Raw genomic sequence first — 27708 nt, forward strand, 5'->3', positions numbered from 1 at the left:
ATGGAAAAGTCCCCAAATAGTTATTGAGGGGATATCAGTATTTGAGTATTAAATATCTGCCAGTAGCTTTACTAGAAGATTTGTGTTGAGAATAAAAAATAATGACATGGTGGTGGTGTGGTAGTGTGTGTTGTGCTGGTATGAGTGGATCAGACACAGCAGCGCTGCTGGAGTTTTTAAGTACCATGTCCACTCACTGTCCACTCTATTAGACACTCCTACCTAGTTGGTCCACCTTGTAGATGTAAAGTCAGAGACGATTGCTCATCTATTGCTGCTGTTTGAGTTGGTCATCTTCAGGACCTTCATCAGTGGTCACAGGACGCTGCTCACAAGGCGCTGTTAGCTGGATATTTATGGTTGGTGGACTATTCTCAGTCCAGTAGTGACAGCGAGGTGTTTAAAAACTCCATAAGAATTGCTGTGTCTTATCCACTCATACCAGCACAACACACACTAACACACCACCACCATGTCAGTGTCACTGCAGTGCTGAGAATGATCCAACACCCAAATGGGTAAAGCACATTGTCAGTACATTAAGACTTAATTCACTGAAATGGTGTGTTTAACGTTTTGGGTCAGTTATTTGCTTATTTTCATTTTTTATGTAATTATTTTTCTTAGTACAGCCAGATATTATTGGCATTATGCATTATGCCCTTATTTTAAGACATTTATTATCTCATCAAAATATCAGGAGACGCAGCTCTTTGAGTCTCCATTGCAGGCAGATAAAAAGATGCCACTGGTGACTACACACGTGTCAGAGAGGCACGTGATAGTCTTAGCCCTTTTCAGTCAGCATGGGTGGTGCTAATGGCAATTCTAACAGGAGGGAATTGGAAAGGAGGTGTGTTTTATTAATACATAAATATACCCATAACTATTAAAATATTGTATTTAGATCGGTGTTACTTTTAATAGACTTTAATAGAACTTTCTTGGTGTGGCTCATTTAGGCGGGGGAAAAATGTACCTGAGTTTTGTGAGCTTTGTCCTTTTTTTAAGTAAACTTGATTGAACAGTCAGTAATATTGATTTTGACTCAAACACAGAAGTAAAGTGCCAATAAGACACCACAAGAGTCATGTGGCATGAACAAGCACAAAGTAGGTTCCTTTTTAAGGAACTTTTATTTTTACTTCTGTCATAAAAAGTCAAGACTAGCAACGCTTCTACATACACTTTTAAAGCTAGGCTGTTTTTTAGCTGTATTAAGATGCTATAATCATGTAAAAAACAAGTTATTATCCATTCATTTCATGTAGTTGTATATCCATTCATTTCATGTGGGCAGCCTTCATTGATCAGTCTGTTTCTGAATAGCTACCCATCTGAGAGCAGGCATGTAGAAAAGAGTCTTCATTGTTGAACACATGAGCATCTTTTTTGATGTAGTGGAACTAATGGATCATTCAGATTCTCTGCACGGATATATTATTTAGGTGTGTGGGTGCTTTCTGAAAAGGTTTGAGAATTCAGGATGCTGCAGAGATGCATTAGGCACCCTGTGTAAGAGGGGTCAATTCTTTTTTCAAAGGCTGCTTGCTCTGATACGCACACAGGAGGGAAGACACTTACTTACAAAAATGGAAAAAGACAAATATGGGGACAGACAGAGAGAGAGAGAGAGTAAAAGAAGACAGAAAAAATGAATGGATGAAAGTGAATATAAACTTGGATACAGAGGCACTCTGATGCTTCGGACTTGGATGTAATAAAGCCCCAGCTGTTTCTGTGAGCACTGTCCCAGTTTGCAGAAGTAGTGAAATCTATCACTACTACTAAAACACACAAGCACTATAATGATACAGTGGGGCCAAAAAGTATTTAATCAGCCACTGATTGTGCAAGTTCTCCTACTTAGAAAGATGAGAGAGGTCTGTAATTTTCATCATATGTACACTTCAACTATGAGAGACAAAATGAGAAAAAAAAATCCAGGAAATCACATTGTAGGATTTTTAAAGAATTTATTTGTAAATTATGATGGAAAATAAGTATTTGGTCAATAACAAACAAGCAAGATTTCTGGCTCTCACAGACCTGTAACTTCTTCTTTAAGAAGCTCTTCTGTCCTCCACTCGTTACCTGTATTAATGGCACCTGTTTGACCTCGTTATCTGTATAAAAGACACCTGTCCACAGTCAGACTCCAAACTCAACCATGGCCAAGACCAAAGAGCTGTCGAAGGACACCAGGAAGAAAACTGTAGACCTGCACCAGGCTGGGAAGAGTGAATCTACAATAGGCAAGCAGGTTGGTGTGAATAAATCAACTGTGGGAGCAATTGTAAGAAAATGGAAGACATACAAGACCATTGATAATCTCCCTCGAACTGGGGCCCCACGCAAAATGATCATGAGAACGGTGAGCAAAAATCCCAGAACTACACGGAGGGACCTGATGAATGACCTGCAGAGAGCTGGGACCAAAGTAACAAAGGCTACCATCAGTAACACACTACGCAGAGAGGGACTCAAATCCTGCAGTGCCAGGCGTGTCCCCCTGCTTAAGCCAGTACATGTCCAGACCCATCTGAAGTTTGCCAGAGAGCATATGGATGATCCAGAAGAGGATTGGGAGAATGTCATGTGGTCAGATGAAACCAAAATGGAACTTTTTGGTAAAAACTCAACTCGTCGTGTTTGGAGGAAGAAGAAGAACCCAGGAACACCATACCTACTGTGAAGCATGGGGGTGGAAACATCATGCTTTGGGGCTGTTTTTCTGCAAAGGGGACAGGACGACTGATCCGTGTTAAGGGAAGAATGAACGGGGCCATGTATCATGAGATTTTAAGCCAAAACCTCCTTCCATCAGTGAGAGCATTGAAGATGGAACGTGGCTGGGTCTTCCAGCATGACAATGATCCCAAACACACCGCTCGGGCAACGAAGGAGTGGCTCCGTAAAAAGCATTTCAAGTTCCTGGAGTGGCCTAGCCAGTCTCCAGACCTCAACCCCATAGAAAGTTTGTGGAGTCCGTGTTGCCTAGCGGCAGCCCCAAAACATCACTGCTCTAGAGGAGATCTGCATGGAGGAATGGGCCAAAATACCAGCTACAGTGTGTGCAAACCTGGTGAAGACTTACAGGAAACGTTTGACCTCTGTCATTGCCAACAAAGGTCATGTTACAAAGTATTGAGTTGAACTTTTGTTATTGACCAAATACTTATTTTCCACCATAATTTACAAATAAATTCTTTAAAAATCCTACAATGTGATTTCCTGGATTTTTTTTTTCTCATTTTGTCTCTGATAGTTGAAGTGTACCTATGATGAAAATTACAGACCTCTCTCATCTTTCTAAGTAGGAGAACCTGCACAATCAGTGGCTGACTAAATACTTTTTGACCCCACTGTATATATGAATCCTTGTTTCTACATTCACTGTCCATTTAATCAGCTTCACTTACCATATAGAAGCACTTTGTAGTCCTACAATTACTGACTGTAGTCCATCTATTTCTCTGCATGCTCTGTTACCCCCTATTCATGCTGTTCTTCAATGGTCAGGACCCCACAGGACCACTACAGAGCAGGTCTTATTTAGTTGGTGGATCATTCTCAGCACTGCAGTGACACTGACATGGTGGTGGTGTGTTAGTGTGTGTTGCTCTGGTATGAGTGGATTAGACACAGCAGTGCTGATGGAGTTTTTAAACACCTCACTGTCATTGCGGGACTGAGAATAGTCCACCAACCAAATATTTATCCAGCCAACAGCTCCCTGTGGGCAGCGTCCTGTGACCACTAATGAAGGTCTAGAATATGACCAACTCAAACAGCAGCAATAGATAAGCTATCATCTTTGACTTTACATCTACAAGGTGAACTAACTAGGTAGGTGTGTCTAATAGAGTGGACAGTGAGTGGACACGGTATTTAAAAACTCCAGCAGCGCTGCTGTGTCTGATCCACTCATACCAGCACAACACACACTAACACACCACCACCATGTCATTGTCACTGCAGTGCTGAGAATGATCCACCACCCAAATAAGACCTGCTCTGTAGTGGTCCTGAAGGGTCCTGACCATTGAAGAACAGCATGAAAGGGGGCTAAAAAGTATGTAGAGAAACAGATGGACTATAGTCAGTAATTGTAGAACTACAAAGTGCTCCTCTGTGGTAAGTGGAGCTGATAAAATGGACAGTGAGTGTAGAAACAAGGAGGTGGCTTTGATGTTATGGTTGATCGGTGTATATATGTATACAGGGGTTTTGTCCTCTTTGTCCAGGACCTGATGAGATTTTTGAGGCCTCGGGATGAAATTCCTGACTTTCTTGTATGAGCAGGCAGGTTTGCTGCTGCACTGTTTGGAACTTCCAGACAGTACCCCCCAGTGGTCTTAAAAATCTTTGTACCCATAGCTTTTTGATGCAATGAAATTATTTCTGCTTTCAACTTTTGTGACAGCTCCTTAGTTTTCACCATGGTTGTAACACACCTAGGACTCTTAAATCTCTGGGTGGTGTTTATATAACACATCACAGCTGAAGCATATTAAGCATTGTTATTGAGTTCCCAATGGTTTCATCATGCTGTAACCCAACATAAGATCTTAAGGACTAGCAGTTGGTTTCAAGATCAGTAAGGGCGGCACGGTGGCTAAGTGGGTAGCACTGTCGCCTCACAGCAAGAAGGTCCTGGGTTCGAACCCCAGGTGGGGCGGTCCGGGTCCTTTCTGTGTGGAGTTTGCATGTTCTCCCCGTGTCTACGTGGGTTTACTCCCACAGTCCAAAGACATGCAAGTGAGGTGAATTGAAGATACTAAATTGTCCATGACTGTGTTCAATATAACCTTGAGAACTGATGAATCTTGTGTAATGAGTGACTACTATTCCTGTCATGAATGTAACCAAAGTGTAAAACATGACGTTAAAATCCTAATAAACAAACAATCAAGATCAGTAATATTATGAACCAGGAAGGGACCTTCCATGGATTTTTTTTACAAGCTTTTGGAATGGTTCTTTGAGAGTTTGTATTCACATTCTTCAGGCTAAATGGTTAATCAAGGTGTAAGTTATTTTGTAATTAGTTTATTTGGTAAACTCTTCTGGAGGAAAAACATTAGATATTGAATATAATCAGCTGAGTAAAATGTAATAAAGCTTTAGCTGCTCCAGTCTGGGGGCTGACTGTGAAAATTGTTCCAATTTCAGTAATAAGGTTTTCCCAGAAATCAAAGTCAACCCTCAATGGCTGATACTCATTATTATTTCAGTTTTTTTTCTCTTTTTCTCTAGTGTTGCTCTGTCCTTGTGGTGTTTTAGCATACAAATGAAAAAGGTGAACCATATTTTCTGAAAAGAAAGAAAGCCTAGGAGCACAAAAGCTTTTTCAGTACTATGTTCCATTTCAGATCATTTTATCTGATGTATAATTTATAGAATAATGGTCTAAATATCATTAGGATGCATTGAATAAGATACATTAGCTCAATAGAAGTCTGGAGGTTGAGCTTATTCGGTTACTGTTATGGTACTGTGTTGAGGTAAGAACTATTAAATTACCACAGTGTCACTTGGCATTAAACGTGCATTTGTAATTTGTTTGTGAATGAAACAGATGTGAGGTTGTGGCGTGCCCAGGCCACTTCAGAGCAATTAATACGAAGAGGAAGTATGTGCATAAATATTAATGGGTTGTGAGTTGGATCCATTCTGAAATATATTCCTTGTTTAAACAATTGAATCCATATTAATGAATAAGGTGATTGTTTATAATAGAATGTTTGTCAGTCTCTGTTCTTACTGAAATTCTTTACCCTGCATCCTATTGCTAAATTGTACGAGTACTTTTTCTCTCATTGTTTACTCATGTGCTTCTCTGTTACTACAATCAGTGTAGGAACAAAATAAAGTTGTAGCAAGCCAGTTCTAATTTATATGACATTTTCTTTGCAGATCCCATCTATTTCTGGCAGCAGACTGAGGAAGACATCACAGTGTGTATCCGTTTACCAGAGCACACAATCAAAGACGACATCCTTTTCAAGCTGTCAGTAGACAGTGTATCAGTAGGGGTGAAGGACTATGAGCCTTTGTTAAAGGGTCAGCTTTTTGCTCCTGTGGATCCTGAATCCAGCACCTGGACCATCAAAGATGACAAAAGGTAGGAGAAGCCCTACAGGAGATTAGACAATCTGCTGGACTTCCGAATTCTGGTTGGTAGGTCATGTCGTTCCTGTTATAGCCTAGTTTTGGTGCCCAACCTAGGGGTCCTGAGATGCTTATGGCACCAGAGAAGGTTTTTCCAAATCATTTGTGGGGTTCTAGACAGAGAAATATTATTTAGCATTGTGTAAGGTTAGAAGTTGAACAAGGAGGCCGAGCTTCCCATTCATCCCAGCCCTCTCTTGAGATAACTCTCATCCCTTTTCTGCACATGTTCAAATAATTTCAGTCTTGCTTCCACACTTTTGTTTCCAATAGCCTGCGCTGGTCCCTCTAATAAACTTGTTTCTAATTTTGTTCATCTTCGTCACTCCCAACAAGAATCACAGCATCTGTAGCGTGTTTACTGTGGTAGATCCCCTTCTATCACAAATCACTCTATCCTTTCTGCACCACTCACTACACACTGCTTACACTCTTTTCTTAACCTCTCCACAACATTCTCCATTACTTCTGCTGGAACCCTCTGGACTTCTGAGTTTTGGTTGTTAGGTCCTGCCGTTCTTGTTATAGCCTAGTTTGCTGATGCTTGGAGTCCTGAGATGCAAATGGCGCCAGAGGAGGTTTTTAGAAATCATATATGGGCTACTAGACAGAGAAATATTATTTAGCATTCTAAAAGGTTACAGGCTGAACAAAGAGCCCGGGCTTTCCAGTCATCCTAAATGTGCTATGGGATTTCAAGTGTGGTTGAGATCAGGGCTGTTGCTTTAGAGTTGGAAGCATATAATGTACAGTGGTATCTTGGTTGGTTCTGGGAATGGCGTCGAGTTTAAAAGGAGCTTCAGGAGTTTCAAGGTATATTTTGCCCATAAGGATGTATAGGAAACCTGTTAATGCATTCCATGGTCCAGTGGAAATGCATATGTTTTAGGCTAATGTAAAATAACAGGGTTGTTTTTGACACTTACACTACAAATAACACAAATTTAATATAAAAACACTAAAATACAATTGAAAAACAGTTAAAAATCAATAAAAAATACAATACAACCTGCACTTTAACTTTACTTCTTTGTTTTCTTATGCTTCTTAATCGTGTAGACTTGATTTTGAAATATCGTAATCCGTTCAGTAAAGGCGCATTCACATGAGAAGCGGCAAAATTGCTTTTGTGCTGGCTGTGCTGTTATTTCCTATGGAGTGTGGCAGTGCACAAAGCTGATGTGACTTATTGTACTATAACAACGAGCGAGGAATTTCATTAGTGGAGAGAACTTATGAGCAGTAATAAGTTTAGCAATTAAGAGAGGTTTAGTGTTTCTGTGTCATTCCTTTAATACAGTGGTCCCCAACCACCGGGCTGTGGACTGGTACCGGTCATTTATTACTGGGCCACACAGAAAGAATCAATAGTTAGAAATCGCTGCAGTCAATTAAATTTTGTTAGTGTCTCTAATCAAAAAGCTCAGAGTTCGCCCCGTTGGGAAGCGCTTCTTTAATACATTAAGTGACATTAAGCTTTTTTTTTTTTTTTTTTTTTATGATAAGCATTTTAGACTCTCGGAAAAGCTGATTCTAATTTCTTAGCACCCCGAGCTATAACACAAGTTTAAAAGTGAAACGAGAAAAATCCAGCTAAACACAGATACATTCCACACAAATGCATATTCGTCTCATATTCGCATTTTTGATGAGTCGCACACAAGTCAAGTTTAAGGGAAACGTTGAGTTTAAGGGTACAAATTTCTTGACGAAGGGCGTCGAGTTTCAAAGATTTCGAGTCTAGGGGACGTCGAGTTACAAGGTACCACTGTATTTAATATGTTTCAGTTTATACAACTGGTAGGAATGTGTGTGGCTAAAAACTGTTTGGCTATATAGTGTATATTAGTTTGAGTAAGTTGCAGGTATTTTGTTTAGGGCATAAGCATACATTGTTTGGTGCATTCATTCATGATTTTATTCCTCTATGTATTGGATCTGTCCAATCTTGCATGGATCGTCTCTTGTTAACATCCTGTCCAGTACAAACTCTGCTGTTCTTCAGTTCCTCCCTCCCCCAAATGCAGTCAGGTTCATGCTTTTGAGACACTTCACCTCCACTAGAGGATACTTGATACTCCTCTTCCAATCTGGAGAGTGTGTGTGCATGTGTGTGTGTAATTCTCTGCAGGTTGGCTTAACGTGAGGCGGTGTGGTTGTAATTTGCATATGAATAGCTTGCTATGTACAAATAGGATGGGAATCATGAAGTGCACATACAGTAGGGGGAAAACATTGATTAAATTCACACTTGGCCAAATGAAGTCCTAGGTTTTAGCTTGCCCATTAGCTTGCCCATTGCTTTGGCCATTCCTGGTAGAGGTACCCACAGATTATTTATCTCTGTCTTGCCCTGTCCTAAACAGCTTCCTCCGTCACCTCACCGCATCCATAAACCACCTCTTCGGCAAACCATCTCAATCATGCCTCTTTACTTTTTTCTCCACTGAGAATCACAGCATCTTCATCGTCTTCACTTTAGTAGAGCTTCTTCTATCACTAATAACTCTTGCCACTCTACACCACCCACTCCACCCTGCCTACACTTTCTCCTTCACCTCTTCACCACATTCTCCATTACTTTTTGCTTTCAAACACAATATTTAAAGTCATCCACTATCAACTTCTTGCAACTGCACTTTTCACGCACATGTACTTTTTACACCTGCTAACTTTAATTATCATTTTCTGCAGTGCATACCTCCATCTCTTTATCTCTGCCCATCACCATACAGGCTAAAGCAGGGTCTGATCCTCGTTCTAAAGCACTAAGAAAATCTGTCACACTAGCTGTAAGGCACTGTAAACAGTCTGCAAAAATGGGATATGATATCCATTGTTGAGTTTTTTTTAAATAAATAGCATAATTTAAGAAAGGTAGGACATAAGATAACTGATAACAGTGCTGGCGTGCTGTGATGATTTGATCATTCAGCAACTGTAATAACATTTAGAATAAAGTTAATAGATGTGTTGGTAACATTGCTGCTATGCAATGGGACAGTGGTAGTCTAGTGGGTAGAACTTATAGCTTAATCAATTTAAACATTGTGGGTTCTAATCTCAGCTTTCCAATTCTAAGGGCCTTGAACAAGGCCCTTAACCCTCTCGGCTCCAGGAACACTGTACAATGGCTGACCCTGAGCTCTGACCCCAGTTCTAAACAAGCTGGGATGTGCAGAAAAAGCATTTCATTGTACTGTACAGGTGTATATGTATATATGACAAATTAAGGTATTCTATTCTTTTCTATGCAGTCAGTGTATGCTATTTGATTCAGTTTAGTTGGAGCACAATTGTAATTCGCCACAGATAAAAATGGTCTTAAATTATGTTTAAGGTAAAATTTAAAAGCTCTTTATTATATTTAAAGTGAGGAGCTATATTTAAGTTTTGCTTTCGAATCTTTAGAGAAATTGAGTTGAACTCTTGAGCATGTCAAGATGTATTTTGCTGCCTTCTTTATGAATAATAATATGAATAATAATGTGTGTATTTGTGTGTGTTTTCAGTCTGGAGGTGACTTTGCAGAAGCGCAGCGAGGGGCCGCTCTGGACCGAGCTGGTGCTGGGTGATAGGAGAGGACAGTATGTTGTGGATGAGGATCAGGCTGCACAGATTCATCAAAGACTCGCTCATCTCACTTCAGAAGAACTGGTAGGTCTCGTCCTCTTTTGTACTCTCACAATAATAGCACTCCAGTCCAGCGTGCTTTTGAATAAAACCCAGCTCAGTGTATATACAGAGATCATTACACCTTTTAACATATCACCTTTCTTACAATTATGTGGGAAGGCTAACTATCCCATCTCCTGTCCCTTAGAAGTGTGGGGACTGCCTTAAACAGGGACGTCCAAACTATGGTCCGTGGGCCATTTGCAGCCTGTTACCATTTTTGAAACAGCTCACAAGGTATTTTAGAAATAACATTAAAGTTGGCCCGCTATTAAGCAGGTTTAAAAAATGCTTAAACTGTTTGAACTCTGGGTGTTGCTGTCACATAAAACAAATCTAAAACGCTTCTGATCTTATTTCCCCCAACTCAAAACACTAATGTTACACCTACATCATTGTTTCAGAGTTTTTGAATAAATATTGCGGCTCCATAGAAACAAAAACTAGACAGCGAATTTTGGAAGATTTTGGGTAAGCTAGGATAATTAATATTTTACACTGAGTTAGAGGTAGTGTGTACGTTTAATTGAAATCAGTATAATAACCTTCCCATTAGGATTTTAAACTGGTGAGTAAAGTAGTTAACTCAACACTGTCAAAGATAGATATTTAGTCACTCAACTAAAAAGGAAGTAACTGTCAGTGATTAAGTAGGTCTATTATCTCTATTATCTACAAGTCAGAATTAAGTTGAAGGAGCATTTCAAAGAAGTCAGTAATTTGGGTGTAGAGAAGTACAGAACTGGACAAGCTGAAAAAGACTTTGAATCACAACCAGCTCCTCTCAGGCAGAAAATTCTAAGAAATTAAAAAAGTTATTTCTGTTAAACAGTTACTCAAAACACATGGCTAAAGCAACTCTGGATTGATTTATGCATGTGGCTCCCTTGACATACATATCCATTACAAGTGTATGTAAACTTTTACTTTAACTGTAAATTAATCTACTAATGGTAGTGCATCTACAAAATTACATTAGAGAACAATACAGTTAGAAATCAATTCTGGCACTTGCCACCCAAACATTTTTCTGAAAATAAGACTATACTAGGGGAAGCACGGTGGCTCGGTGGGTAGTACAGTCGCCTCACAGCAAGAAGGTCCTTGGTTTGATTCCCAGATGGAGCGGTCTGGGACTTTTCTGTGTGGGTTTCCTCCAGGTGCTTCGGTTTCCTTCCACAGTCCAAAGACATGCAAGTGAGGTGAATTGAAGATACAAAATTGTCCATGACTGTGTTTGACATTAAAACTTGAACTGACAAATCTTGTGTAACCAGTAACTACATGTCTTGTCATAAATGTAACCAAAGTGTGTAAAACATGACATTAAAATCCTAATAAATAAATAAAATAAAGAACTATACTGGGCGCTCGGGTGGCGCAGCAGCAAAACACACTAGGCCCACTATTCAAACACCCTGCATTTCAGCGGTGCTGTTGGCGCTTGTCAGTGTGCTCTCAGTGCCCGTTCCAAGCCCTGATAACATTAATGAGGGAGGGTATCAGTGCAAGGAAGGGTATCGGCATACAAACTGTGCCAAATCAGGTATGTGAACCAGAATTATCGGCTGTGGCGACCTTTAATATGAGAGTAGCGGAAAGACAGAAAAGTAGTAATTGATTTTATTTTTCCTGGTCAGCATTGCAGTGGGTTCAGCTTGCCTTACTGGACTTTTTTTATTAGAATGTAATTGAACTTTTTTTGCTTAGGTATACCATTTTATTTTCAGAATGCCAACCCAGAGAAAGATTTGCCACCATGTAATGCTCAGGAACTGGAGGACTGTGATGGGTTTCCAGATGATAGTTCAACACTGATGCGGTTTGATGGTGACACTCTGAAGCCTACTCATGTGGTAAGTGATGAATTTCACAGAAGTAATAAAACTAGAGTTTGGAAAATAGCATGAATTAGAAATCAAAAACTGAAATCTCATGTCTCATATTAAAAAAAAAATATTCAGACCATTTGCTCTGTGACTCCAAATCATGGTCAGGTGTATCCTTTTTAATTTATTTGTTCATTATCTGTTTTACCACCGTTTTGTTCTGGTTTGGCCCTGATTTAATAGGTAAAAAACAGGAAATCCCCTGGGCAGGTCGCAATTCTATCACGGGGAGACATATAGAACTGAATGCCTTTTATTTTTCATATACACATGTACAGTACAACAAAATTCTTTTTCCGCATATCCCAGCTTGTTTGGAAGCTGAGAAGCTTGTGGTCAGAGCTCAGGGTCAGACATTGTACAGCGCCCCTAGAGCCGAGAGGACCTTGCTCAAGGGCCCAACAGTGGCTGCATGACAGAGCTGGGATTCAAACTCTCAACCTTTTAGTTTATAGCCCAAAGCGCTACTCACTAGGCTACCACTGAACCACACACACTTACTCACACTTCTCCCTTTGTTTTAATTCTTGCGATTTGGCTAAAACACAAAGACCACCGGATGCAATAGGAATTAATCGAGCATAGTTTGGAAAGGAACAAACCTGGGCATATAAAGACCCACTATATACACTGCACTGTCAGGACAAATAAACAAGCCATGAATTCCAAGAACCTGTCTGTGGATCTCTGTGATGATCAAATTGTGGCAAGAGATAGCTCAGGGCAAGCACAGAAAATTATATCTAGGACTTTGAGTGTTCCCAGAAAAACAGTAGTCTTAATTTTTAAATGGAAGAAGCCTGGCACAACTTGGAACTTTCCTAGAGTTGGGCATAAGGTCAAGAAAAACCTTAGTCAGGGAGGTAGGGAAAAACCTAACGGTCACTCTAAAAGAGCTCTAGAATCTCCCAGAGTTCCGAAGAACAATGTTTGACTGACATATTGGCAGCACTCCATAAATCAGGAGTGGTAAGACAGAAGCCACTTTTGAGTGAGACATATGACCGCATATAAAGGCAACATGGGGAATAAGATTCTTCATTCTGATAAAATCCCTAGGTGGAGCGGACCAGGTCCTTTCTGTGTGGAGTTTGCATGTTCTCCCTGTGTCTGTGTTGGTTTCCTGCGGGAGCTCCAGTTTCCTCCCACAGTCGAAAGACATGCAAGTGAGGTACATTGGAGATACAAAATTGTCAGTGACTGTGCATTTGACCCTAGTGTTTGTTACTTTTAGACTAATTTATAAGCATTTTTTGTCTAACACAGTTGCTTTTTATTTAGGTTCAACATTTAAGAACGTTATTGGTTCTCGGCTGTTTTTGATCATTTGCTAAATCACTTCTTGGGTTCATGTTGGGATTAAAAATTATTATCTTTGTATTAATGTACCCATCAGATACTGAGCTTTACTGGCCTAAAAGAGTCAATTGATTTCTGATCAAATGTTACCCATTTTTAAATGGAAGAAGCCTGGCACAACTTGGAACTTTCCTAGAGTTGGGCATAAGGTCAAGAAAAACCTTAGTCAGGGAGGTAGGGAAAAACCTAACGGTCACTCTAAAAGAGCTCTAGAATCTCCCAGAGTTCCGAAGAACAATGTTTGACTGACATATTGGCAGCACTCCATAAATCAGGAGTGGTAAGACAGAAGCCACTTTTGAGTGAGACATATGACCGCATATAAAGGCAAATGTTACCCATTTGAAATCTACTAATCTACTAAAATATTTATGCATGTTATACTGAAACTTGATTAATGTGTAATACCTAAACGTATTACAAAGTAGATTAATGTGATGGCACTGGACTTTACACGTAGGTCTAATCTTTACGTTGGTATTTTAACAATGTTGAGAACAGCACTCTAGTAAGTTATGTAACATTTATTAAGTCTTTTGGGGGTTTTATTTGGAGACAGTGATTGATGGATACATTAATAATTGAACTGAAATTTAAACCTCATTTTCAATGTTGTTAAGGGAGCTTTGATGAATAGCCTAATTATTACTTTCAATTTTGTTGATGATCAAGCAGAGACTGTGATTTTTGCTAAGGTAACAGACTTCAGGAATTACTTCAGTGGTATTCAGACGTAAAACTACTGGGGAAATAAGAAAAAGGTAAAGGTAAAATAGGTGTGCCTTTTGACTGATAAATGGGGTACAAGGGGGTGACAAAGTGTACAGAACAAATGGACTATATTTAGTACCTGTTTACCTGCAAAGTTCATCTCTATAATCAATGAAAATAGATACCTGATAGACATTCGTAATCAATTTTGTATTATAACATTTCAGAAGCACTTTAAAGCTTGGTGCTGTGAACAAAACCCCATCTGATTTAATATTCATTTGCTTTCATGACATATAGCAGACACTTTTATACAAAGCAACTTACAAGTTATTACTGAATACAATTTAAGGATTAAGGGCCTTGCTCAGAGGCCCAACACTGGCAACTTAGTGGTAGCTGGGCTTAAAGCAACAACCTTCTGATTACTAGTCCAGTGCCACATGACGTTAACATCCCAATAAACAAAGAAACAAAATAGTCCAGTACCTTAACCCCTGAGCTACCACTGCACTATGATATTCTCAGACTATGTTTAGGTTACAGTCTAATGAAACATCCCCTAACGGTTTTTGTCTATAGTTTTATGTATTTTTTGTGCAGAACACATCTTTTTATTACAGGAAGACCCTGTTTTTTTTTATTTCTGCTTTCCTTGTGACTGGTAACATTTCTCCATCTTAATAGACTGTTTGTGTTGACCTTTTTATAAGAGCACTTGCTGTCAGATGAAGCCCTCGGTGTTTACACTGGAGAAATGTCTCTCCTCAAGGCTTTTCCAATTTCTGGCTTGTGCCCCTTATCTGGATGCCAGAACAGAGCTGAAACGTCTTCGAGTTCTGCCTCTCACCTTCTCTCGAGAGCAGTGCCTCTCCTCCATGACTCACATTTGGCCTCATAAATGGAGCTAAGACAGCTCCTATTTAAATAAAAGGTTTGACATTTACTGCAGATGTTTTTGAATCTGGCATTAAAAACTTCCTGCATGCACTTCACCTAAGGTGAAGGATGTTTCATTAAACCCTGATTGCTTATTACCAGCAGGAAAGACTATGCTCTTCCTTCTTAATAAGTAGCTGATGGAGAAAATGATCTGCTGCGCTAAAGGACATGTAAATATACACTCTATAGCCAATTTATTAGGCGTATCACCCCTAAGAATTGTTCACATTCTCACTGACCTTTTTTTTATTAGATACAATACATTTTTAGATACTCATACTGCAAAGAAATTAGACCTGATCAAAAACATTTTGACATTTTGACATTTGCATAAGAAACTGTCTTGTAACTAATATAGCCACATGAGCTTGGGAGTACTTCTGAAAACTGTTGTAATTTAACACAGTTGCCCACTGCACCAATTAATGTAATGTGAAGCTCTGTTACGTAAAGAGTTTTACATTGATTCTATGCAGAATGTTCTCTGGCCACAGTGGAAATGTGTGCTGTGGTTAAATGAGTCCATGTCAAAAACAAAAAGGACCATCCAGTCTGTTATTTGCAAAAGCTAACATCTGTACACACAGCAGGGTGGCTTGCATAGGTGTGAAGGTACCATTTATGCTGAGGTGTGTATTGTTTTATTTTGTTGCCTTCAATTTGACATTTCTTTTTAGGAAGTCCATTGTTATTTCAGCAAGACAAGACCATACCAGTCTTTATGATGCATGCGCTACAACAGGTTGGCTTTGTAGACTCAGAGGACATGTGCTTGTTGGGCCTGCCTGCATTTCATATCTCCTATTACAAATGTATGAAGTGTCATGAAAAGCAGAATCAGTCAATGGACTGTTAAGCAAGTCTTGTATCAAGCAAAATGAGCAACAATTCCACTTGCATTATGCAGACATCCCAAGTCTCCCGGAAGTTCCGGGAGTCTCCCGCATATACATAGTGGCTCCCTGATGCCCGCAAGTCAGATAAAATCTCCCGGAATCTAGAATGAGCGACCACAAACGCACACGCAGGTGACACAGACTTTTTTCCCCGATCGCGTATTAAATCCTTTTATCTAATATACAATCTAGTGCACTGTGTAGGGAACATAAATCAATTGTCTAATTCACTATCTAGTGCACTACGTAGGGAACATAAATTCATATCTAAAATACTATCTAGTGCACTATGTAGGAAACATAAATTCGTTATCTGATATACAATTTAGTGCACTATGTAGGGAACTTAAATCCATTAACTAATACACTACCTAAAGCATTATGTAAGAAACATAAGTTTATTATCTAGTACACTAAGTAAGGAACATAAATTATTTTCTAATATACAATCTAGTGCACTATGTAGGGAACATAAATCTATTATCTTTCACACTATCTAGTGCACCATGTAGTACACATTAATGTGTTTGTGACGTGAACAGTTAGCTTAGTAGCTCAGTTAGCAGCTCCTAAAAGTTCTGTTATCACCCAAGTCCTTTGGTGTGTGCGAGAGGTTTTTTAGCTTTTTTATTTATTTATTTTTTTTTTTGGGCTTGGGGGGTCAGGGTCGAGGTCCGGGGGTACCTCCCTGAAATGAGTTTTTGCAACTTGGGATGTCTGAATATGGCAACAGTTAGTTTCCCCACTTCCCAAACTATTAAAAAGTCTCATTAATTGGACAGTAAGTATAATGTCATGAAAGCAGTAATGAAAGCTTAGTGGTTAGAGCGCTGGGCTACCAACATAAAGGCCAAGAGCTTGAATCTCAGCTCTGCCAAGCGTCCACTGTTGGGCCCTTGAACAAGGTGCTTAATCTTATCGGCTCCAAGGGTGCAGTATAATTGGCTTTCAGTCAACCTGGGACTTGCAAAGAATAGCATTTCATTGTACTAAACAAGTGTTTATGTATGTATTATAAATAAAAAGTCATTCTTCATTATTTTAATAGGAAAGATGATGTAACACAGTGGTAAACATGTCCTGTCTTTTGAGTGTATTTGTAACGAATAGACTAACTTGACAAGAGTGGCAAGAACATGAGCAAGTACATGAGCAAGAACCTGACAAACCATTACATGAGCATGAAAACCAAAATCATGACTAAACCAACATGAGTAAGAAAACCCAACCGAATGATCCGCAGCTGCTTGCTTAAATGCTCAGAGCATTACACTTAAAATGAGGTGCAGCTGTGGATCATTAGCAGTAGACCAATCAAAATGAGGAGGCATAGACATAAACAAAAGCCTCCTTAAAGCATTGGAACTTTATGTACTTATGTCAGTTAGGAAAAAGATTTTTCTTTTATGACATTTTACAAAATGTCCCAACTTAAATGGAAATGGGGTTTGTACGTTTAGCCTCAGATCACCAAACACATCTCTACACACATTTTAATTTTGCAAGAGAGTTGTAAGGCACAACCCCCACTAAACCCGGAGCAGTAAAGACATTCTCTAATTTGGTGGATGCCAGGTGAATGATATAGTTGGCTACCCCAGTTCCAGAGAAATAAAGTCTGACATAAACCTGATAAACAAATAAAAAAGGTCCGAGGTCTATAAACAAATGTTTTTTTTTTAAATAATTGAATGAGCCTTTACCCTTTTACCCTTTACCTCTACCCCCTCCAACGCCCTATGCTCCTTTCCAAATATTAATAGTAATAATATTAATAACAATAAATCAGTGTCAGACCTCACTATTGCCTGTATTGTCAAATGCTACTTTGTGTTTTAAAAGACGGTTCTGTGTCTTCAGAGAAAAACAGACATTGTTATATAAGCAAACCAGAAACCAACATAATATTATTGTCCCTAGTAGTGCATGTAATGTAATATGGTCTCCACAAACATTTGGCCATGTATTATATCTTAAAGTAAATACAGCCTTCATGAAAGTGCTTTTTTTTTATCTGGGCTGCAGTTTTACCCTGGTATGTGTTTAAAATCAAAGCTTTCTGTATTATCAGGTGAACTTAGGTAGTCACCAGTACCAGTTCAGCGTGGATATAACCCCATCTGAAATGCCAGCAATCTGTCTTCGGCATGATGTGGATGCCTTGCTGTGGCAGCCATGCCCTAAGCAGCCCGACAACATGTGGGAGCACATTGCTACCTTTAATGCACTGGGTGAGTTCCATAAAAATACTAATACTCCTTCTACTCCTCATAGCTCCGCTCCCTGCTGCTTTATTAGAATGTTTAAAAGTCATTAATGTATCATGATTGCAGGAATTTTAGTGTTTGTATTCTGTGCCCAGAGAATAGTAACTGTGAAACCTGGCTCTTATTCATAGCACAGATGGATCCATGCTGGATGTGTTGCATGCCAATGTGACGCCTACCCATCATTTATAAATGTACCCGTTTAGTATACCATAGTATTGTTCGGTTTATAAGCATATTAAAGACGAAGGTAAATGTGCTTTGTCCTCTCTAAATAAAACACAAACATACTATGTTTTACTCATTGTATCTGGCACAAAAGTCATTCATTGGTTCCAGTTTTATTGGAACATGAGGTGTCTGTAGTAAATAAGCATATCCTGTCAAAATCCTTTACCTTGTATTTTACATCATGACCCTTAACATCAATGTAAATGTATATTTTTTAAATTTAGGATTAATAAATTTGTAAGAAAGGCCGCTCAGGTGGCGCAGCGGGATTTCGAATACATCGTATCGAATCTGCCATCCAGCTGGGCTGAGCGGCCACATGAACAACAATTGGCCTGTTATTCATATAGGGGTGGGGGTATTAAGCCGGATGGGGACTCCTCGTAACTGATGCACTACGACCTCTGTTGGCTGATTGATGGCACCTGCACAGAGGCGGGGAAAGAGTGCGGATCAGGGTGTGTCTCTCCGTACACAAGGCTGATTCACATATATGCACTCGCCTAGTGTGGGTAACATGCACACGGGTAAATGCATACGGCTGCTGCCCATGTGTCGCAGGGGGCTTGGGTTAGCAGAGCGGGGGTCGGCATTAGTGGAGAGGAAGCGTGACTCAGGCATTTGGACGCACTAAAAAGTCGGGAGAAAATGCATTAACAAAATATTTAAAAAACTAAATAAATAAGTAAGAGAGAGCAGTTAGTTGCCTTGGAATAACCATTATTAGCTCTCAATCCAACCAATCACCTTCCAGTTTATCATTTGACCCATACCTGACATCAGATATAGGGTTTTTGTTTACTTGAGAATGAAACTGGCAGTTCATTGAGGATTCAATTATTCAATTTACCACAATTGGAAAGGCATAATTTAGAAGACGGATGCGAAATCAACCAACACACTGATGAGCTAAAACATGTTGGCAACTAGGATGGGAAGGTAAATGTCATTTCATTGAGTGACCATGTCAGAGCCCTGACCAGTATTAAATCAGGGTCCTGATCACAATTCTCTTTATTTGAATGTTTTAGAGGCAAATGTGTCAATAAAACCCAAATTTGGATTTGACTGGGTTTCAGTTTCTTTTTTGGCCAGTTTTACCCATTTTTTTGAAGACGAATAGGTTGTTTAGTATGTAGTATGCTTTTAGGAATGCAATTTCTGGCAGTAGTCTGTATAGTTTGACTCACAATTATTGTAATAAATAAACTTTTAAACATTTGTGTTATTGTTATACACTTACAGCCTGTTTTAAAAGACATCTGCACCAAGATTTTAGAGTTTACATGATGTCAACTAGCTCTAACTTCTGCCCTGTTGTACCTTACCGCACTAAATCATATTGGCTCTATTGTCAGCACACTGTGTTTATAACCTGTTTATTTGCTCTGTTGTAGGTTATGTCCAGGCTTCGAAGAGGGATAAAAAGTTTGCTACATGTGCACCTAATTTTTCTTATGCAGCTTTGGCTGAGTGTGTAAGGCGAGTATTTATCTACCGACAGCCGTCAGCGGTGGACACGGTGCTCTTCAATCGCAAACAGGGCCGTCAGGTTGGTCAGATTGCCAAGCAACAGGTAGCCAGCCTGGAGTCCAGTGAGCCTGTGCTGGGCTTCAGGGCCACAAATGAAAGACTGTTCGTTTTAACCTCTCACAACTTGTTTATCCTCAAGGTGAATAATTAAAGAAAAGAAGCAGACAGTAAACTCTTATTTTCCACTGAACCCGTAAATGTAGTCAATAGTGAAGAAAATATGGGGTCCAAATTGGGCTTTTGAACTGGAATTATCATTGTGCATCATACAACTGTGTACTGAAATCAGCTCACAGACAAAACTTTAACCTTAAATTTTAGGTGTCGCAGCAGTGTGTCTTTGCCTCTGAAGGCTGTGCTAGAGAATATTAAAGCTTTGTCTATTATGTTAACCCACTACCACTGAGATCTGGGTTTGAATTTTTCATAATGCTGTCAGCCAGCCTGGCATCTACACAGACTTGATTGACTATGTCTTAATGGGGAAATGCTCTGCAATGAATTGGTGCCCTGTCCAGGGTATTCCTGCCTTGCACCAAGTGTTTCCTGGTGAACCAGACCCACTGCTACCCTGACCAGGACAAAACAGTACTTTTCACCATATAGTATATTGATATACAAACTCCCAAAACTTGTAGGTGACATTCTCAGGATTGCATAAGTGCAAAACTTGCATGTAAAACATGTATGAACTTAATGATTATATTTCAGTTTGTATATTTTCTGTTGACAATATGCACTTCTAATAAGAATATGTACTCCAGCTGTTTTCTAAGCCTTTATGATTATGTAAAATGGCATAATCATAATAATCTCATTTACAGTATTTCAGTATTGTGAAAATAGTCTGAATGTAGAAGTATTTTTTTTTCTCTTTGAAGGCCATATGATATTCAAAATTTTGAGTACCTCAGCATCATGCTGATGAATGGACCAAATATATCTGTAAACGATGCCTGTGTACCTCTTGAATTAGTCATTTTGTACACAAATGCATAAATAAAATGACACTTAAAGCATCTTGGATTAGAGATAATAAATTTTTCATAATCCTTCTATCATTTGTCTGCTTGCCTTCGTGGTCTGATGCATTGTATTGGATGATTAGTCACTATTTGGAATAACGCTTGTGCAGCAAGGTTTGAAGGCCAATATTTTCTTTTTGGGTGTCTTGTCTTTTCCGCATGCTCAGAGGACTGAGTGGTTTGACCGTGGTATAGTGTAAGCTAATAAAACATATCATATACGCTAATATGACCTCCACCGAGACCGAGCGTCTTGCAAATACAATGGTTGGCATCTGTTGTCCACTGTGAGATTGTGTTCTTGAAAGTTAAATGATTCCCATCATGCAAAAAGTAAACAGCCATGTAACTAAACTGCTACTAAATGGGGGTGCTTTCATCCCAGTTTGAAGATTAAGGAGCTTCTTGTGTGTAGATACAGGCTACATTAATTCCAAAATCTCATGCACCCAATATCTAGATTTTAATCTGGTAATTTTTTGTGCACACATAGACAGAATTATTGGCAACCTGTGTAAAGCTGGATGCTACTTTTTTATAGCTCAAATTTTCGCTACAAATAATAACAATAAAATGCCATTTTAAAGTTTGCTTTTTTATGTCACAAATATTGGCACCCTTGCATTTAGTCTTTCAGCAATCTGCTTTTGTCAACCCAAAAGCAACGAGTCTTTGTCTACTTTATATGACCAAAAATATGTGGGACACTCAGGTGTCTTAGCCATACTCATTGCTAACAAGTGTAAATCAACTATATAATCAACTATAATAAAGAAATCATGTTTTAAACATTGTACTGTATTAACAGTTTCACTAAGGTTTTTTTTTCCCTGTTCAATTATGCTTTTTACTGCTGTGCACAAAAACTAAATCCATAACAATTCATAAAGATAATTGTGTTATGACAAGTATGGTATGGATGAACTCTAGTGACCTTTGCTGAGCCCTTTGATCTTTACACCTATAGGAAAATTGGTATGTCAATTGCAGGGCCTCACAAAAGCTCCTATTTGTAGCTGCAGATACAGAATAGGTTGTTCAACAAGTTTGTGGTCAGGTGTTCACACCAGTTTGGCATCATGTCTTGTATTATGCTTAATAAGATTAAGCACAAGCATAAGAACACAACATCTTTATACAGGATGTCTCTAGATCCTACAGGCTTTGGACTCCTTAGCTTACAACACCAAATTGCACCAAATTTGTACTGGGTCCAGCACCACTCAGAAATGTATAGGTCACCAGTCCATTGCCTGGCAACACACACTCACCCACTCACTATCTCACACCTAGAGGCATCTTAGAGCAGCCAGCCCACTTTTTGTATGTTTTTGGAAGGCGAAGGACAACCAGAGTATACAGAGGAAAGTACTAATGTGAATGAACTGTAACGATTGGAACCTAGACCCATGTTGCTTTGCAGCACATATTCAACCAGCTAACCAAACCCTCACACAACCCTGATTGTGTTTGTGATTGTGTTATTTTGGCTTGCTACTTTTTGTACTTTGTTTTTAAAGTGTAAATTGCACTACTTGTTTTTCCATTTTCTTTTTACTCTAATTTCTGAACCACAGCTGAAATAGATGTTCACTCGACCCTGGTAAATCTGTACTTTTCATTAAAGCCTTTTGTTAACTAAGATTTCATTATTGGCTTGGGGTTAAAAATTTGATTAGTCTGAAGGGACTTTTAATAGCAAGTCAATATGTGTCTTCATTTTATTCTTTAATTTCTTTGCTCTTGGTTTTGGCAGGTGCACCACTGGGACTAGATTAGCACAGTAGATGTAAAAAATAATCAGCTGCTGTTTTGTGTTGGTGCTGTCTGATGCTTTTCTGGTTAATTTAGTAGACCTAGTGAACATGGACACTGGAATTAAAGACATACAAAGGTTTAACAGCACAGCTGCTGTTCATTACAGTCTTGATGGCATGAACCCTTGATGGAAATTGTCTATTTAAATGCATGAATTTTTTTGTTTTGGCAAACTTGTTTCTGGTTTGGAAACTTGTTCCACCATGTGACCTTTGTGCCGACTGGTACGCATAAAAATGGTCTTATTAACACGTTGTTGGTACAGCAACATGCTTCACAGTAATTGGCCGGTGGAGTTCATTATGTTGAAGAAATCTGTGTAGCCTGAAATCTGTGATCTGATCTGCATGTTGATTTGTGTGCTTAAGTGTATTGTATTTTGTGCATGTATATGTATATACACCAATTAGTCATAACATTAAAACCACCTCTTTGTTTCTACACTCACTGTACATTTTATCAGCTCCACTTACCATATAGAAGCACTTTGTAGTTGTACAATTACTGACTGTAGTCCATCTGTTTCTCTGCATGCTTTGTTAGCCCCTTTCGTGCTGTTCTTCAATGGTCAGGACCCCCACAGGACCACTACAGAGTAGGTATTATTTGGGTGGTGGGTCATTCAGAGCACCGCAGTGACAATGACATGGTGGTGGTGTGTTAGTGTGTGTTGTGCTGGTATGAGTGGATCAGACACAGCAGTGCTGCTGAAGTTTTTAAATACCGTGTCCACTCATTGTCCACTCTATTAGACACTCCTACCTAGTTGGTCCACCTTGTAGACGTAACGTCAGAGAGGATCGCACATCTATTGCTGCTGTTTGAGTTGGTCATCTTCTAGACCTTCATCAGTGGTCACAGGACGCTGCCCACGGGGTGCTGTTGGCAGGATATTTTTGGTTGGTGGACTATTCTCAATATACAGTGTATCACAAAAGTGAGTACACCCCTAACATTTCTGCAAATATTTCATTATATCTTTTCATGGGACAACACTATAGACATGAAACTGGGATATAACTTAGAGTAGTCAGTGTACAGCCTGTATAGCAGTGTAGATTTACTGTCTTCTGAAAATAACTCAACACACAGCCATTAATGTCTAAATAGCTGCAACATAAGTGAGTACACCCCACAGTGAACATGTCCAAATTGTGCCCAAATGTGTCGTTGTCCCTCCCTGGTGTCATGTGTCAAGGTCCCAGGTGTAAATGGGGAGCAGGGTTGTTAAATTTGGTGTTTTGGGTACAATTCTCTCATACTGGCCACTGGATATTCAACATGGCTCCTCATGGCAAAGAACTCTCTGAGGATGTGAGAAATAGAATTGTTGCTCTCCACAAAGATGGCCTGGGTTATAAGAAGATCGCTAACACCCTGAAACTGAGCTACAGCATGGTGGCCAAGGACATACAGCGGTTTTCCAGGACAGGTTCCACTCGGAACAGGCTTCGCCAGGGTCGACCAAAGAAGCTGAGTCCACGTGTTCGGCGTCATATCCAGAGGTTGGCTTTAAAAAATAGACACATGAGTGCTGCCAGCATTGCTGCAGAGGTTGAAGACGTGGGAGGTCAGCCTGTCAGTGCTCAGACCATACGCCGCACACTGCATCAACTCGGTCTGCATGGTCGTCATCCCAGAAGGAAGCTGACGCACAAGAAAGCCAGCAAACAGTTTGCTGAAGACAAGCAGTCCAAGAACATGGATTACTGGAATGCCCTGTGGTCTGACGAGACCAAGATAAACTTGTTTGGCTCAGATGGTGTCCAGCATGTGTGGCGGCGCCCTGGTGAGAAGTACCGAGACAACTGTATCTTGCCTACAGTCAAGCATGGTGGTGGTAGCATCATGGTCTTGGGCTGCATGAGTGTTGCTGGCACTCGGGAACTGCAGTTCATTGAGGGAAACATGAATTCCAACATGTACTGTGACATTCTGAAACAGAGCATGATCCCCTCCCTTCGAAAACTGGGCCTCATGGCAGTTTTCCAACAGGATAACGACCCCAAACACAACCTCCAAGATGACAACTGCCTTGCTGAGGAAGCTGAAGGTAAAGGTGATGGACTAAACCCAATTGAGCACCTGTGGCGCATCCTCAAGTGGAAGGTGGAGGAGTTCAAGGTGTCTAACATCCACCAGCTCCGTGATGTCATCATGGAGGAGTGGAAGAGGATTCCAGTAGCAACCTGTGCAGCTCTGGTGAATTCCATGCCCAGGAGGGTTAAGGCAGTGCTGGATAATAATGGTGGTCACACAAAATATCGACACTTTGGGCACAATTTGGACATGTTCACTGTGGGGTGTACTCACTTATGTTGCAGCTATTTAGACATTAATGGCTGTGTGTTGAGTTATTTTCAGAAGACAGTAAATCTACACTGCTATACAAGCTGTACACTGACTACTCTAAGTTATATCCAAGTTTTATTTCTATAGTGTTGTCCCATGAAAAGATATAATAAAATATTTGCAGAAATGTGAGGGGTGTACTCACTTTTGTGATACACTGTATATATATAGCAAATATTCTCCAGGATCTGCCTCCTGGCTTCGCACACAGTTCTTTTCACACATGATAATTAGTTGGGGAGGCTGGGATTGAACTTGGCTTTGCTGTCACCTTTAACCTTCTGATTATAATACAGACTACACTCCTTTAACACAGAACAAGACTCTTATTAAACAGCTGCATGTTCAGTTACAATTAAATGGAGTGGAAAACAAATGATGTAAAAAATAAGTATAATGTAAAATGTTCATAAAGCATTTCTTTTTCTTTCTTTGTCGCTGCTTTTCTGTTCAATCTTACATCAATCAAATATGTCCATTAAAGAGAGTGCATATTGCTGTTGTTCATCTATACTCTGTCCATTGCCTTTGCTAGATGTACTATAAAAATGTGCATTTTACTTTATACCTTAATGAAATATACAAATCCAATCAAATTTGATAGATTTACTAAAACTAGTTTTCTTTCCAGCTCAGCAAAAGCATTTCTGTCAGGATTTAAAGTAGTGGTCATTTTCTTTGGCTGCTTTTGACAAATATGATATTTGTGTGTGCACTTTGTTACAGGGTTCTCTGTGCAAGATAACATTGTATCCTTTTGGGGGAATAAAAGACAGTATGAAAATTGCAAATTAAGAAAAGTGCTTCTTACATTTACTTTGACTTGTATTTTATTGCAGACAGGATGAAACCACAATATGTCATGTTTTTTATGGTCAACTTTATTTTATTTGTTAATATATGTCCATCCCTTCATTTTAGACCAACACATTCCAAAAAAGCTGGCATGGGGGTAATTTAGAGCTTTTCATCAGGGGAAAGAAAAAAGAATTAGCATATTTCTTTCCCTACAGTGCATAATGCCATTAAAAGATTCAAGGAATTTGAAGGAATTTCAATGTGTAAAGGGCAAGGACACAAGCCTAATCTTAACACCCATGATCACCGATCCCTCAGATGACACTGTATCATCATTCATCAACAGCTGATGTAACCTCATGGGCAAGGAATTACTTTGGCAAACTTTTGTCAAGCACTACCATACAGAGTTAGGTTAACAAATGCCACTTAAAACTTTACTGTTCAAAAAGAAGCCTTATGGTAAACATGTCCAGAAGCGGCGTCGACTTTTCTGGGCTTGGAGGCATCTAGGATGGACCATCACACAGTGTGTTTTAGATCTTTTTTTTGAAAGCAATGGACACCATGTGCTCTGGACAAAAAGGACCATCCAGATGTTATCAGCAACAAGTCCAAAAGCCAGGGTCTATGAATTTTTTTTAACAAGACAATGCAAAACCACATGCTGCACACATTACAAAGACATGGCTGCAGAAGAAGAGCGTACGGGTACTGGACTGGCCTGCCTGCAATCCTGACATGTTCTCAATAGACAATGTGGGGAGAATTTTGAAAAGAAAAATGTAACAACAGCCCGGTACTGTTGCACAAGCCGTGTTTGCAGGAATAATGGGATAAAATAATACCTAAAACATCGCTTGGTATCCTCTGTGCTAAAACATTTTTTATGTGTTGTAAGAAGGAATGACAACATTACAAAGTGGTAAATGCCTCGTCACGCCAAATGTTTTTGGAATGTGTTGCAGTCTGCGATGAAATAAAATTCAAAGTGAATGTAAGAAACACTTTTTTATTTGCATTATTCATTCTGTTCCAACCTTTTCTGATTTGAGGTTGTACACATATATATTTAAAGAAAAGTAGTTTATCATCATGACAAGAGAAAGTATGCATTTGTTTTTTTTGCCAACAGTTGCATATAAAAATACAAAATAAATAAAACATTAAACAATATTCCACTGCAGTGCTTTCAAACCTGTTGCCTGTGCACCACTTGTTCTGTGATGAATGGAGGTCAGGCTTGTACTTCTACAGGTAAGGCTTAATTTTAATATAAAATGTTGTCTATGTCCATCTTGTAAGATAAAGTATTGTTGATTCTTGTGCCTCAATTAATAAGCAGTTTAAAAATGGTTTTATAGAACCACCAATCAATAGAGAAAATGTTATAATTTATTCATGTCCTGGGTTTTTATTTTTCTTCCTGTAGTTCTTAATACACCTATTTATTTTAATAAAATAAAGTCACTGTATATAATATTAGCAAAATAAAGTGACATTGTTTAGTTCAATAGCATTAGTATATAGTATAGTTCAGTCAGTTTTGCTCCAGTGACATCTACATGTCTTGTTTTTTTTTTTCTTATTTATTATAATAATATATATAATATATAATTATAAAAATTATAATAAAATAGAGATTTTTTGGGGGGGGCATGGGAGGATTGGGTAAAACTCATATTTACAGTAGTATAAGCTATGACAATCTACTGAATGTGTAATACCCACATTTTCAAACAAAAATTATTTAACCCCTCTTACATTAAAATGATTGATGAGTAAAAGGTCTTACTTTGGAAGACATGGGTCCTGTTTGATCTGGCATAAAGCTAACACTGCTTTCCCCCATAAGAATATCATCCCAGCAGTCAAACATTATGGTGGTAGTGTGATGGTTTGGGGCTACTTTGCTTCCACGGAAGCTGGACGACTTGTCATAATTAACGGAATCATGATTGCTTCTCTCTGTTAGAAAATCCTGAAGGGTCATTTAAGGGCAAATACTTTTCCACAGCATTGTATGTCTACTGTGATT

General features: G+C 39.2%; 1 protein-coding gene across 1 annotated transcript in view; it reads left to right on the forward strand.

Annotated features, from left to right (window-relative positions):
• Window positions 1-20733, forward strand: part of nudcd1 (NudC domain containing 1) — a 48685-nt gene extending 27952 nt beyond the window's left edge. The window contains exons 6-10 of the mRNA XM_062990779.1: window positions 5920-6127; window positions 9687-9831; window positions 11580-11705; window positions 17718-17877; window positions 19542-20733. Of these exons, the coding sequence (XP_062846849.1) occupies window positions 5920-6127; window positions 9687-9831; window positions 11580-11705; window positions 17718-17877; window positions 19542-19828 (926 nt within the window). The 3' untranslated portion in view covers window positions 19829-20733. The remainder of the gene's footprint in view (window positions 1-5919; window positions 6128-9686; window positions 9832-11579; window positions 11706-17717; window positions 17878-19541) is intronic.
• Window positions 20734-27708: the final 6975 nt, after the last annotated feature.

Source organism: Trichomycterus rosablanca, chromosome 2 (genome assembly GCF_030014385.1).
Source record: "Trichomycterus rosablanca isolate fTriRos1 chromosome 2, fTriRos1.hap1, whole genome shotgun sequence".
NCBI lineage: Eukaryota > Metazoa > Chordata > Actinopteri > Siluriformes > Trichomycteridae > Trichomycterus > Trichomycterus rosablanca.